A 13,393-nucleotide genomic window follows, 5' to 3' on the forward strand; every position below is an offset into this window, starting at 1 on the left:
CCACAGGATCTGACACCCTCTTCCAGCCTCTATAAACTCTAACACATGTTAGGCATACATACACACAAATACATAAATCAAATACAATTAATTAATAAACTAATTTAAACATAAAACAAGACATTCAACTTTTCTGCCCAGCTAGGCCCAGCACATGTTCCACCAGGGCCCAGCCAAGAAAGTCCTCCTGATCCTCCCCTCCATGTGCTCCAGCCCAGTCTGGTCAACACTGCTGCCACTGTCAACAAACTCCAGGTCAGCTCGGGACCCCTCCTACCACATGACTTCATCTCTCAAGACACATCCAACCTCTCCATCCATTCCAGTCCTACACATCATGTACCAGAGCTGAGCCACCTGGTCCTCCCCTCCACATATCATCCAACTATCCCAGGTCACATAGCCTATGCTGGTGTTATTATCATCCCTGCCTGTACCACACTCTAGGCTTTGCCCAGGATTATACACCTTGCATAGCAGCCCAGATTCCCCCTCCTACCACCTGATTTCATTCTTCCTATGCCTGATCGAACTTCCAGATCCAGTCTGGTTCTGCGTATCTTGTACTAGGGCAAAACCATGTAAGCCCATCAGATTTTTCCTTCCATGTGCCCTCCTCGATCCTCAGTTCTAACCAAATCCCACACCCAGTGTCTTGACCTACTCTGGTCAGCCCTGCCCATGCCACCCCTAACCTCCATGCAACACATAACACATCCTGTATATGAGCCCAGACTTACGTCCACCTGATTTTCTCCCACTGTTTCCAACCTTCAGGCACAGCCCCATCTACTCATTCTGTTCTCTGTCCAGGTCCATGTGCCCAAGTATAATTAGAAAAACACAAATAATATGAAAGGTCAAAGTATACAGCACCCTTCAATTACCCAGTACTATAGAAATATTCTTCAATGAAAATTATTTGAATGAATCCCCAGACACAGAATTTAAAATCACAACCATAAGCTTCATCAAAGAATTCAAAGACTTTAAAGAGAATGCAACAAAACAGTTCAATGAACTTAAAAAAATAAGCACTTAAAGAGAATAAATGTCTGAATGATGCCAAAGAAATCATAAGCAGAATACTCAATGAAATGATGAAGACAAGCTAGGATTTGATAGTGTAATTAAATAAAAAGGTGTGAATACTGAAGAGAATTCAAACTGAAGGTGTAGGACTGAGAAACTCAATAACCCAACTAAAGTATTCAAGGAAAATACTACTGGAATGGACCATGTAGAAGAAAGAATATCCAGGATTCAGATAAAGTAGAGGGTTAAACCACACAAGAAATAATATGAAAAGTTTTTAAAGCACAGGGGAGAAACATGTAGGAAATGGGGGACACTATCAAAGGACAAAAACTTCATATTATAGGCATAGATGAGAGAGAAGAATTCCACATCAATGGCATAGACCATATCTTCAACAAGTTCATGGAAGGAAACTTCCCCAAATAAAGTAAAACAAAGCCAAACAGACACAAGAAGTTCACAGAACACCAAATGAACAAGACCAGAAAACAAATTCATCCTAGCATATTACAACTAAAACATTAAATATGAAGAACAAAGAAAGAGTATTGAAAGCTGAAAGAGAAAGTAACACTGTCACATCTCAAAAACCCAAACCTTAGACAAAGAACGACAGGCAGCTAAGGAACGCTGAGAGTGGAGAAATTGTCTTTCCCAGGGAGGAGCCTCCTGATTGGTTATCCACCACCAACTGGTCAATACTAAAGTTATATACATACAAGTAAAATATAGATAAATCTAAATAAAAAATCAGCTTGAATTTGCTTATCTATCTGTTTACAATAGCAATTAAATAAAGAGAGGCCTTGAATTGAAGAGGAAGCAAGGAGGGCATTGGTAGGGTCTGAGGTAGAAAAGAGAAGGGAGAAAATTATGTAATTATATTTTAATTTAATTAAACAATAAAATTAAATGTAAGTAAATAAATAACTTTCACTTCATCTCTCTCATAAATCTGTAATGTCCTCAAACTTTCATCTGCATGCCAGACCATGCTAAACGTATTACAGCATTTAAAACACACTTTGTTGTCATTTTCTTTTTTTTATTGAAAATAGATTTTTCTCTCATACAATGCATCCTAACCACAGTTTCCTCGCCCTCCACTCCTCCCAGCAACCCCTCCTCCCCCAGATCCACTCCCGCTCCATTTCTTTCACCTTCGAACAACAAAGTCACATTTGGCAATACTGAATAGCAAGCTTGAGAGAAATAAATAGTCAATAAATGTGTTATCAAACAAATGAATAATCATGTGAGTGATTAAATGAAAATGATCATTTGGGAAACACAAATTAAATTTGACAATTAGGAATGGAAAAATAATTAGCTTACAGTATAAAAGTGGTTTCTGAAAACATGTAAAAATATGTAAGATTGTCATTTGTCAAGTTTATCTTACTATAAAATAAAGATATACAAACTTTATTTAAAAAGTTACAAAATTCACAGTTCTATAATTGGGCTGACTAGCACACTTCAGAATATTTTAGCATACTTTTTTACATAAGGAGTTTTTAATACTTCCTTGATCATTTTTTAAACTATGACAAACTACTAATAAAGGCACTCATTTACAGTAATTTGATTTTATTCATTCTTCATTCTCCTGAGACAAAAACTAATATCCAAGTATGGCTGCCTTGTTTGCTACCAGTCTTTCCTAGAAGAATAGACATTTTGCCTTTAAATATCAAAATATAATCTCAATATTAAAATAGAATTACTTTTGTAAGATAGAATCCCATTTTGCATTTGAGTTAGCACAAGACTATAACAAAAAAAATATTGGGAGCAGATATAACTAAGGGGCACCCACTGATATCTTCCCTAGGAAATTCAAGGGCCCCTAGAGCAGATGATAGAGTATGTGATTGATGGCTATGAAAAAGAGAAAGCTTTTTCCAGGTAAGAGACAGAACGCTTGGTCTGGTTCTACACGGGTATCTATACAAATACCGTTGGCAGTGCACACTTTAACATTTCCCACGTTTTCAATGTCAGATCTTTCTTTACAATCCATGTTGGTAAAACAGTTGCATTTAAAGTGCTCAGAAAAGTACTTCAGGTCTCCAACTGTGGGGTTGCCAACTACTTCAAAACTCCCATTTTTCGAAAGTTTAATTTCTAAGTTCTTTGGATTCAACTGAATATAGTGATCTGAATTCACATCTTTTCTTGTGCAGATGCCTCGATGACTGCAAAGTGTTTGGCTGCACATTTTGGCTGCTAGGGTGGCGTTGATTATGTACGGATTCAGGGTAGTCCTCATGTATTTATGGAGGGTTGGACAACCTGTCTGTAAAATAATAAGGCAGTCAGTGTAGCAAGGTACAAGTTCCTATGTGAACAGATATACTATAGTAACTCTTAAAGACGAAGGAAGCATCAGACTGAATAATGATAGGAAATACTCTTTTTCACTCAACAAGCAAGGTTATTCCAACTGTATTTTAACATTTGTAAACTTTGTAGGACATTTCATGCCGCTGAAGAATTGTTTAGTTGAGGCTTAACCTATCTTAGACTTCATCTTTCCCAGTGATTCATGGATTAATCAAAAGTATGGAATTTTACAACCGTTAGACTATGAGCTTTGAGGTTAACTTGCCTAATAGTAGTATCACCTTCGTTAATAACCATGTCTGCCAAGCTAAGATAGCTCAGATTTGTACATCTGAGTTTGCTATTGGGATCACATAAGGAAAGTTGGTTAATTTGATTATGATTCAGTTTCATCACTTGAAAATTAGGGATGATGTTGCAGTCTGCCTCATAGGCTTATTGTGAAGACAAATGATGTTTATGGAACCTACCATTTCTTCAGTTAACCCTCAATAAATCATAAATAATTTTAATAAAAGTCACACTTGCCAGATGATTTCAACATAATTAAACAGATTCAAAATTGATGTCTCAAAATAATAAACTATGTTCAACTGTGTATGTTTTAGCTAAGTGATATACAGTTTAAGGTGTGCACAATGACAATTCTTTAACAAACTGTGTAGACAGAGAGAGAAAGAGCAGAAGTGGTCCATTTTAACATTATTGTGCTCTAATACTTGGTCACTAGCCATTAAAAAACATTGTTGATCAAGATCTGTCATCATCAACAGTTCTACTGGATGAGCCAACTGTGGTAGCAAATTAGCAGGAAAAGCAAAGGACCTTGGCACCTCTGACTCGAGTCTATTTGCTATTTTCCTTGTGGTGAGACTCTATTTTTGGTTCAATAATGGCCTGGCAAAGATATGTGCCCTTCTGTCCCCAAAGCCTGTGACTGAGTGAGTTTACAATGGAGGAGACTGTAGTTATGATTAGAAACATGTTCAAAGGGCCAAAAAGGGAAGTAGGTAGAATTGAGCCTGGAAAGCCAGCTGCCAGGCAACCTTCCGCTATGGCTCTGTTTCAGTTCCAACTTCCAAGTTCCTGCCTTGAGTTTCTGCCCTGTAATCCCTCATCAATGGACTATGATCAGGACGTATAAGCCAAATATATGCTTTCGCCTATAAGTTATTTTCATCAGAGTGTTTTGTTGCAATAGAAACCAAACTAAGAGCAACTAACTTAGCAGGTTCATATGAAGCTCTTCTGATATTCCATTGATGTAGAATGTTGTATATTTAGATTTTAAATGTGATTTTGTTTCTTATCATTCTGGTTGTACTTTAATTAGAAAGTAACCATCCAAGATACTTTTTTGCAAACTCATATCTCTGTGTTAGTTGCTTATAAAGTGCCTATATTTTAATTTTATGTAGTTTTTCCTGAACACTATTATATTCTAAGTGTTTATGGATTGTGTCAATATTCTTTAATATTACATTCCCAGTACTAATGATACATTAAAAATTATACCAAGTTTAAGGAATATTGAAGTTGTTTGCAGAGAGAAGGATTAGACAAAAGGAAGATTACAAGAATGAGAATGTTTTGAGAATCATCTTTCATCTTCTCTGTGGAAAGATTTAAACTAGAAACCTAAGAGATACTGTATAATTAAACCCACACTGGCCAACTTCAAGTTGCCCATCAATAACACTGAATGCAGAGTTGAGAACTGAGCAAGCTACTATTTCACAGTATAAGAGTATGATGTAATAACAGCCATTCTAGAGTGTTCCCCCAATGCAGACACAACAGATATACACAATCTCAGGTACTGGGGTGCACATGAAGCAAAATAGCTGATGTAGTCTAAGCATTAGTTATTTTTGTACTTGATGAAATTTATTTATCCTTCGATTTTTATTAATGACCATGTTTAATAACTGGCTCATGAGGATCCCAAATATTAAAAAAGTGTTTTAAAGTAGGACTGGTCAAACTGGCTTCATCACACCACTGGATCAAATAAAGTAGAGTAGAAGGAAATGGCTTACTTGACACTTTTTGTGAATCAATTTTAACAACTCGGGGAAAAGCCATGAACTGGCTGGTAGGGAAACTAAGAAGATGCTTCATGTGAAAGTATAAGGACCTGGAATTTATTTTCATAACTAACTTCCAAAAGCCAAGTAGAATGTCATTTGATTATATGCCCAGCACTAGAAAGACAGAGACAAGTCAATATTTTAGGCTTTCTGGCCAGTCAATAGAGCTGAACTGCTAAACTCTGGGTTAAGTGAGAGACCTCCCTTAAAAGATAAGGTGGAGAGCAACAGAAGAAGACTCAATATTGCCTCTGTGTCTACATACACAGACACACACACACACACACACACACACACACACACACACACACACACTTGATACTTGGTATCATCATTTTCTCAGGGAATCTGAGGAAACATGAAAAGTGATTCATGAGAATCCTGAGCAGAAATGACACAAGACAAAGGAGTGTGGTGACAGAAATAAAGTTCATCATAAACTGGGGAAGGTCACTGAAATATGGAGTCTATAAGAGACAACACTAAAACAGTACCCAAAATGGAAAATAGTGACATTGAAGTTGAAGCCTACTCTTGAATAAATCGTATGGTAGATCTTTGCAGGGAATGGTAAAACAATGGACAGCTGAGATCAAAGTGACAATAAAAACAAATGTAACAGCTGAAGAGTGACCCTCCCAACCTACTCACTGTGGATGCCTAATTGATTCTTCCTCAGAGGAAGGAATTCTCAATTCTTTTATTTTTAAAGGAGGTAGTATACAGAGATCATAAACAGACCCACCACCAAATTAATATCCTTGACAAAGGTATTTATAATTTTGGAAGAACAACATGTAGTGGGTAGCCATTCCACCTTTGATCTGGAAGTTCCAACCCCCATTGAGGCTTCGGTAACTGTCACACCTACAAGGCAGGGCCGAGAGAGGACCCTGAAGACCCTAGATCCGGATGCACCAGCTCTTTTGGTTCCTGGACCCTGGACGCTGGAGGTAGACTGAGCAGAGTTCTCCAGAGAACACCACCAGACTGTGCTACACCTTTCCCAAACCCTGTAACCAATCCTCTCACTTGTAAGTTACCAAATAAACCTCCCTTTTAACTACATAGAGTGGCCTTAATAATTTTACCAATAACAATAGCAACAATTTGGAATATACCTCAGAAGGTTATGATTTTAAGATAATTTTCTTCAACTCAAAAGATTTTACCAAGACATAGATCCAATTCCCTGACTTGCATTTTCTGTTACTTACATTCTATTGATGATCAAACTAAAGACAATAATGTTATATGAGATGGGTTTTTGAAAAGTAAGACTTGAGAGAATCTAGCAAATGAAGCTGTTTCAGTGCTTTTCCATGATATATGGATGTTCTCTAAAAGACAAATGTTATGCTACTCAAAAGCCTATCTTAGCCTGAGAATACAACATCTGGTCTCTACAAGAGCAGGACAGGACTCCTGGGCAAAGAGCTTCTCTGAGAATCTCCATGATGTATTCATCATTTGTACACACACATACACACACACACACACACACACACACACACACACAAACCTTCAGCCTCTGCTTAGCCATGTTAAACTCACATACATTGACACACATACACAGATGCACAACATATATGCACAAAACTCTTTCATACAAGAGACTAGTAAAAGTGAGGACAGGACTTGATATGGGCAAATAAATTATAGAGACCTGTTGTCTGACATTAAACATCATGCCAGAAAACTGAAATAGTAGTCCTGGTTTTGCTACTTACAAACTATGGAGCCTAGAGAACTTCAGTAAATCTCATCGAACATCTGATTCCTCACTGGAAGACAGGTTCAACATTTTCTACTTCACAACAACAACAACATATACAGCATATCTGGATTTGGCAAATACCGGGTATTTACTTATTGCCAAGCATAATGCTATTTTCTTAACACAAAGTCCTGACAAGCATTAAGGATAGAATTATTTTCTCTTTCCTACCGATATCTTACCTGTGCACATTGTGCTATATATATAGAATCCCATATTACAATTCCACTGGTCCCCAGTGCAACCGCTTCACCAATTGTATTCACAAGGTCATTCTGACAAAGGTGATGCAAAGAGTTAGCAGGGAGTAATCATTGGAAGCATTTACACAGGACAATGTCAACAAACTAAGCATGCTGACCCAACAATAACACTTTAAATACTTCTACGGTCCTTAAAGCTTCTTCTCAGGCATTTCTTTACTATATAAGAATTTATCATTGTTTTAATGACTTCTGCTAGCAAAAGACCCAGATCCCTGGAAGAAGAAGAAGAAGAAGAAGAAGAAGAAGAAGAGGAGGAGGAGGAGGAGGAGGAGGAGGAGGAGGAGGAGGAGGAGGGAAAAAGAAAAAGAGAAGAAGAAAAGAAGAAGAAGAAGAAGAAGAAGAAGAAGAAGAAGAAGAAGAAGAAGAAGAAGAAGAAGAAGAAGAAGAAGAAAGAAGAAAGAAGAAGAAAGAAGAAATAAAATATTGTCTACATTTTGCAGTTCTTTCATGGCTGCTAACAGATCATATTAAATTAAACACTAAAAATGTAGTAGTTTTGTCTCATTTGAAGAGCATAGAACTACTGATGTGTATGTTCCTAAATGATGCATAAAACTGAATTACGCTTTTGAATAACATTACATTCCTGTTGACACTATTTCCTGCACAGTAGCACAAAACTGTAATACTTTGATTTACTCACAATAGAAAGGAATTCCCAGACTTGGTTAGTAAAAACAACGCGTGTATACAGAAAGACAGGAAGTGGATTGTTTTCCCCACGCACTTTAGAAGTCCTGATGCCCTCCAATATACGGTAGCGACTGTAGAGTTTTGCATTTGGAGATAATTTCAATTCACTCCTCAGATAGGTCGATGGGTAAAGGGCAGTGCTTTCTTTCCATATCCAGCCAAGATCATTATTTCTGTCTATTTCTATACTAGGACATTTTCCATCATAGCCTGGCTCTAAATAATTATTATTATAACAATCAGGAAAAAGATAAAACCCCCATAAGTATCGAGGCTTAAGTCTTTTACCCAGTTTTAATGTCTCTTCCATGAATTTTCTTGCTGCCTTTTCAAATTCCTCTTTGGCTTTCTTGGTGGCTTGTGCAGTGTTCATACCTGGATCTTGGGTCTGTACCAACTGAATAGACTTATTCCTATAAATATCCTTGGGTGTCCAGTTTCGTGCCCAGGTAGGCCTCCATTCTTCCCAATCAATGATAGCTAAGCCCAATTGGTCTACTGGAATATAATGCTCAATGTCAGTCTTAACTTTGTCCAAATGCTCTTGCAAATTTCCCGCCTGAGGTATTCCTCCAAACACTTCTGCTTGTTTCTTATCTATATATGGATACTTTCCAAGTCGGTTAGCATAAAATATTGTGACAGCCTGCCCTGTGGCAGTTTTTCGGGGACTTCCGATTAAAGGGAAGAGGCTCAAATCTATTGAGTGATTAAATGCTCCAATACAAGCTTCAGTTGGGACATTCCAGATCCAAAGGAAAGTCTCATTTGGCAAAACTGGCACTGCCCTATAATCCACCATAGTCAAGGAGCATGGAATCAGAAGGAAGATTATTAACACTGACTGGAATGTTCCCCCAGACTCAACAAAGCTTCCCAAATAGAGGTGCTTAAACCTCAACCCTCCCATTGGAGAGAGTGGTTACCATGTAAACACTTATTTCTTGTTGCACACTTAGGTTTGTCCAGTATTTGATGCAAATGATGAGGAAGAGAGTGATATGTGGTCACCCTGAGAGACGACAGTAGGGTGGCTGCTTTCTATTGAAGATTGTTCTTCTTGTGTCACGTTTCAGGAATGTTTTGCAGCAAGTTCAATCATCCAGAACTGAATAAAAGACAAATATGGAATTCACTGTTCACTGTAGCAGAGATGAGAGCTTTACCAATTCCTCAATGTTTTATGCAGAGAACTTAACTCAGTTTCAAAGGATAGAAGGTCTACTATTGTGTTTAAAGCAATAAGATTTTTTTTCTCTTCTGTATGATACAAAATCTGTAACAGTCAACATTAATCTTCTAAAATCATCCCTGATCTGTCACAGAACTGACTGTAACTATTTTGCCTTTCATTATGTATATAAAATATTGTATCTAGCAATACTTTAGCAAAAACCAGTTGAATAAACATAAATTCTTGCTTAAATTCTTAACAAAAAAACCACTGTGTAATGATCTACTAAATTTTGAAAATAACCTTTCAAAGAATTAAAAAACTTTTCAGATATGAAAGGAATTATTTTTAACTTTGGAAATCATAAGAACCAATGCATGCACTTAGATTGAGGAAATCTCTTGAAGTCAGCCATGAAAACATATACACCCAAACAACAAAAATGGACCCAGGAAGTTGTATTTATGTGTACAGCATAATAATCAAAGAAAAAGAGGCTACCAATTTGAGAATGACGGGAGACATGGTAGTAGTCGGGTTAGAGTATTTGGGAGAGACTGGAAGGAGAAAAGTGAAGGGGGGGAGTCATGTAATCTTTTAATTAAATATCTATAAAAATTGGAGATCATGCATTACTAGCCCAATAATGCCAAAGAAATACCTACCAGGAGTCTTGATTTAGGTAATGCAGAGGTGTTTGGGGATAATACAAATAAGCAAAGTCTCCTTCAAAGACTGAGAGTCAATTTAAAAAAATGAAAGAGCAGAAACTTCTATTTTTTTCCACATGGAGAGTTTATTATAATAGAAAGATGAAGAGAAAGATAGGAAAGAAGGAGACAAGGAAGAAAGAGCGAGGAGAAACTTCTTTAGCAGAATTTATTTCAATTTGTAGAAATTTAGGAAAACCCATACAGTTGCCCCCCAATACACATATCATTGATTTAGGTTCTCACATCTCCAGGTGGAATAATCTAGATATGTTAGTTGGGAAAATTAAAAAAAAAATCAATGCACTCTGAGGTATCAGATATTTGTGGAAGACATCACCACAAAATAAGGGTGGAACATCTGTATTTACAATTAAATCACCCCTTCATAGTACTCAAGAGATTGCTATGTTACTGTTTTAACCTCAAAAGTGATCATCAATATTTTGTCAATAGAAAAACAGGACAGTGAATTTTCCCTTTTTCAGGAAGGTTTAGTCAGGCTCTCCATAATGAGAGCACTTTTGGACAAATCTAACTAGAAAGAATACTTCAAACCACAGCCTAGATGTCACTACCGTATCCCATTCATTGTAGGTAAAACTGAGCTAACTGCAATCATGATGACCCAAGAAAGTGACAGTCTACTCATAGCACTTTGTCACACCTTGTCAGGGACATACCTGCCACAAATTCAGTCTAACAGTTGTAATGGGTATTTCAATAATAATAATAGTAATAATAACTGAAGTAGATTAAGGTGGAACAAGTGAGGATGAAATGGGCTAGAGTAGGAACACCAGAGTAGCAGGGCAAACAATAATGGTATTATTATATGGATGCTTTTTATTAGTCGTTCTGTGTTGGGAAAGCAAGGCTTCTGGCTTTTCCTCTGCCCTTGCACCACATGCAAGAGATACAAGACTTCTGGTTGGTCTCTAGGAAGAAAGCTATGAACTCCAAAGGGAACACTAAATGAGTGTCTTCTCATCTAATGTAATGTGACACCAGCTACCTAGAGATAGAGCCCACAGGCTGGCATCTCAGTCACCAGGTGGCCTCCTCCACTTCAGATGACAGTCACAAGATACAGGCAATTTTGATCAACCGGCTATGCAGGAGACTTCTTTTTTTAATTTTATAATTAATTTAATTTTACATATCAGCCACAGGTTCCCCTGTCCTCCCTCCTCCTGCCCCCCGAGGCAGGAGACTTCTTACTGCCCTCTCCTTGTGTTTAACTTTTAAAGCAACCAGAAATCAAGCAAACAGGTTAAAGTGTTTGTCATAACAGATGCTACAAAAGATAGATGAAGAGGTACAAATGGTCCGAGTGGGAGAAGCAGGAAAGAGCTTCACGTTCTTTCCATCCAGGACTCTTGATCTGCAGTCTGAAAGTCCCCCAAACTTTAGGGCTCTTTTTTATGTTTTTATAAAGATTTCATTGAATAGTCAGGATGCAAGCATTGGTAACTATGTCCAAATGAGATTATACAAAATAGAAATGATCAAATGCTTATAAACTGGCTTTGGGAGGGTAGGAAAGGATTGTCATTCTGGTTGGCCTCTTGTAGAAACCTCTACCTTATGTAGTGTGGAACAGGACACTTATCAAAAGAAGATAGCCTTGTGATTTCTACTTAGGTAAAGGGAAGTCAGAGGACTTACTACCAGTTCAAGACAGAGCCCAAGGACAATTAGAAAGCCTATGACTTAGAGCCAGAAGGAAGCTGTTAAGTGGGAGCTAAAGATGAAATCCAAAATTTATGTTTTATAATGTCACAATTAGGTACACATTTGTATGTGTGCTGAGTAAAAGTATAAAATACATATTTATACTGTAGAATCAAAAAGATTACTCTGATACACAAAAATTTGAAACATGATACATTTGAATTTGAACCCTAGAAGTCATTTTCTGATTAAGTGACCAAAGGCAAGTTACTTGTTTTCTATAATTTAATCTTTTCAACAACCAAAAGAAAAACCATTATTCAAAGAATTCCATAGTGTAAATATCTTAATCTACTGGACTAAACAAACATTTTAGATAGGACCACCAGACATACAGGGTGGTTCAGTCTCAGTGTTAGCTTACCAAAATTATTAAATTTCACTACTCTTTATGCTTACTTCCTTAATTAATTATAAAATACAGCAATAACTATTCATCTGGGACTGGTGAGATGTTTAGTAGTTAAAAGCATGTGCTACTCCCCCAGAGGACTCAAATTCAGTGTCCAGCTATTACATAAGATAGATCACAGTGGCCTATAACTTGAACTCCAGGGGATTCAATACCCTCCTTTCAGTTTACATAGGCACCCACACTCATATTTGTATATAGATCCAAAAGGCATGCATACACATAATTCAAAAATAAAAATAAATTATATAAAATAACTATTCATAGGTTCATTGTGTCAATAAAATAATGTACATAAAACATTCAGCCTAATACCTATAAAAGAGTTCAGAATACACTATCCTAAAATTCAATGAACTAAAGAATAATAAGCAAAAGCACATGAGAGAAAACTCTCTGGTACACCGCCGAGCAAAATGTCCATCCTGTAGAAGGTAAACTCTCCATTCTAAGGCCACATTTCATAACTGAAGACGGGGAGTGGATGTTAAAATCGGTACTGACAAACCATGCAGAGTCCTTACTGTCAACTAATTTCCTTATGTCTCCTGGTCATGTCCCCACACATTACTTCCTCTAGAAGTTTTCACTGCTCTCATTTGTTTCCTCATAATTATTGTTTGCTTAAAAGGCCTGCTAGGACCTTGGTCATGGGCATTTCTTTGGAGCTTCATGAAGGTTTCCATGTACATGAGAAAAACACTAAATAATGTTTTAACTTTGCTCCTCTTTACATATTTATCAGTTCAATTCATCATACTCCCCAGACACAGAACTTCAGACACAACATAAGCTCGTTTCTTTTGCTTTGATGCTAGCAGAATGGGTTGCCATTGTCTGAGACAGAAGGCTTACTCCACAGACTGCAGCGGACGTTGTGGAGACATTAGAGTCAGCCAAAGGCAAGAGGTTGTTGCTACATCAGCCTCCCAGAGCTCTGCCTGTAGAGGAAGAACAATTAAAGCAACGCTGTCCCTGGAGCACGCACACTTGCTGGAGAGGAAATTCGCCCATTTGCTCTATCTGGTATGTGACTTTGGAGTCTAGTAATCATATCGAGAAACCTGTGGATTTTTAAGCTCCTCTGATATTCCAATTACAAATGGACATGTAATTGCTATGTGCTTCAAATCATGTTGGGATAAGGTATGAG

The 13,393-nt window shown here is 37.3% G+C and overlaps 1 protein-coding gene across 1 annotated transcript in view; it reads right to left on the reverse strand.

Annotated features, from left to right (window-relative positions):
• Nucleotides 1-2,140: 2,140 nt before the first annotated feature.
• The window catches only part of LOC114695583 (hyaluronidase PH-20-like), a 44,349-nt gene continuing 33,096 nt past the window's right edge, over nucleotides 2,141-13,393 (reverse strand). The window contains exons 2-4 of the mRNA XM_028872958.2: nucleotides 8,161-9,318; nucleotides 7,434-7,526; nucleotides 2,141-3,337 (exon numbers count right to left, since the gene is read on the reverse strand). Of these exons, the coding sequence (XP_028728791.1) occupies nucleotides 2,888-3,337; nucleotides 7,434-7,526; nucleotides 8,161-9,120 (1,503 nt within the window). The 5' untranslated portion in view covers nucleotides 9,121-9,318 and the 3' untranslated portion in view covers nucleotides 2,141-2,887. The remainder of the gene's footprint in view (nucleotides 3,338-7,433; nucleotides 7,527-8,160; nucleotides 9,319-13,393) is intronic.

This window comes from Peromyscus leucopus, chromosome 3 (genome assembly GCF_004664715.2).
Source record: "Peromyscus leucopus breed LL Stock chromosome 3, UCI_PerLeu_2.1, whole genome shotgun sequence".
NCBI classification, from domain to species: domain Eukaryota; kingdom Metazoa; phylum Chordata; class Mammalia; order Rodentia; family Cricetidae; genus Peromyscus; species Peromyscus leucopus.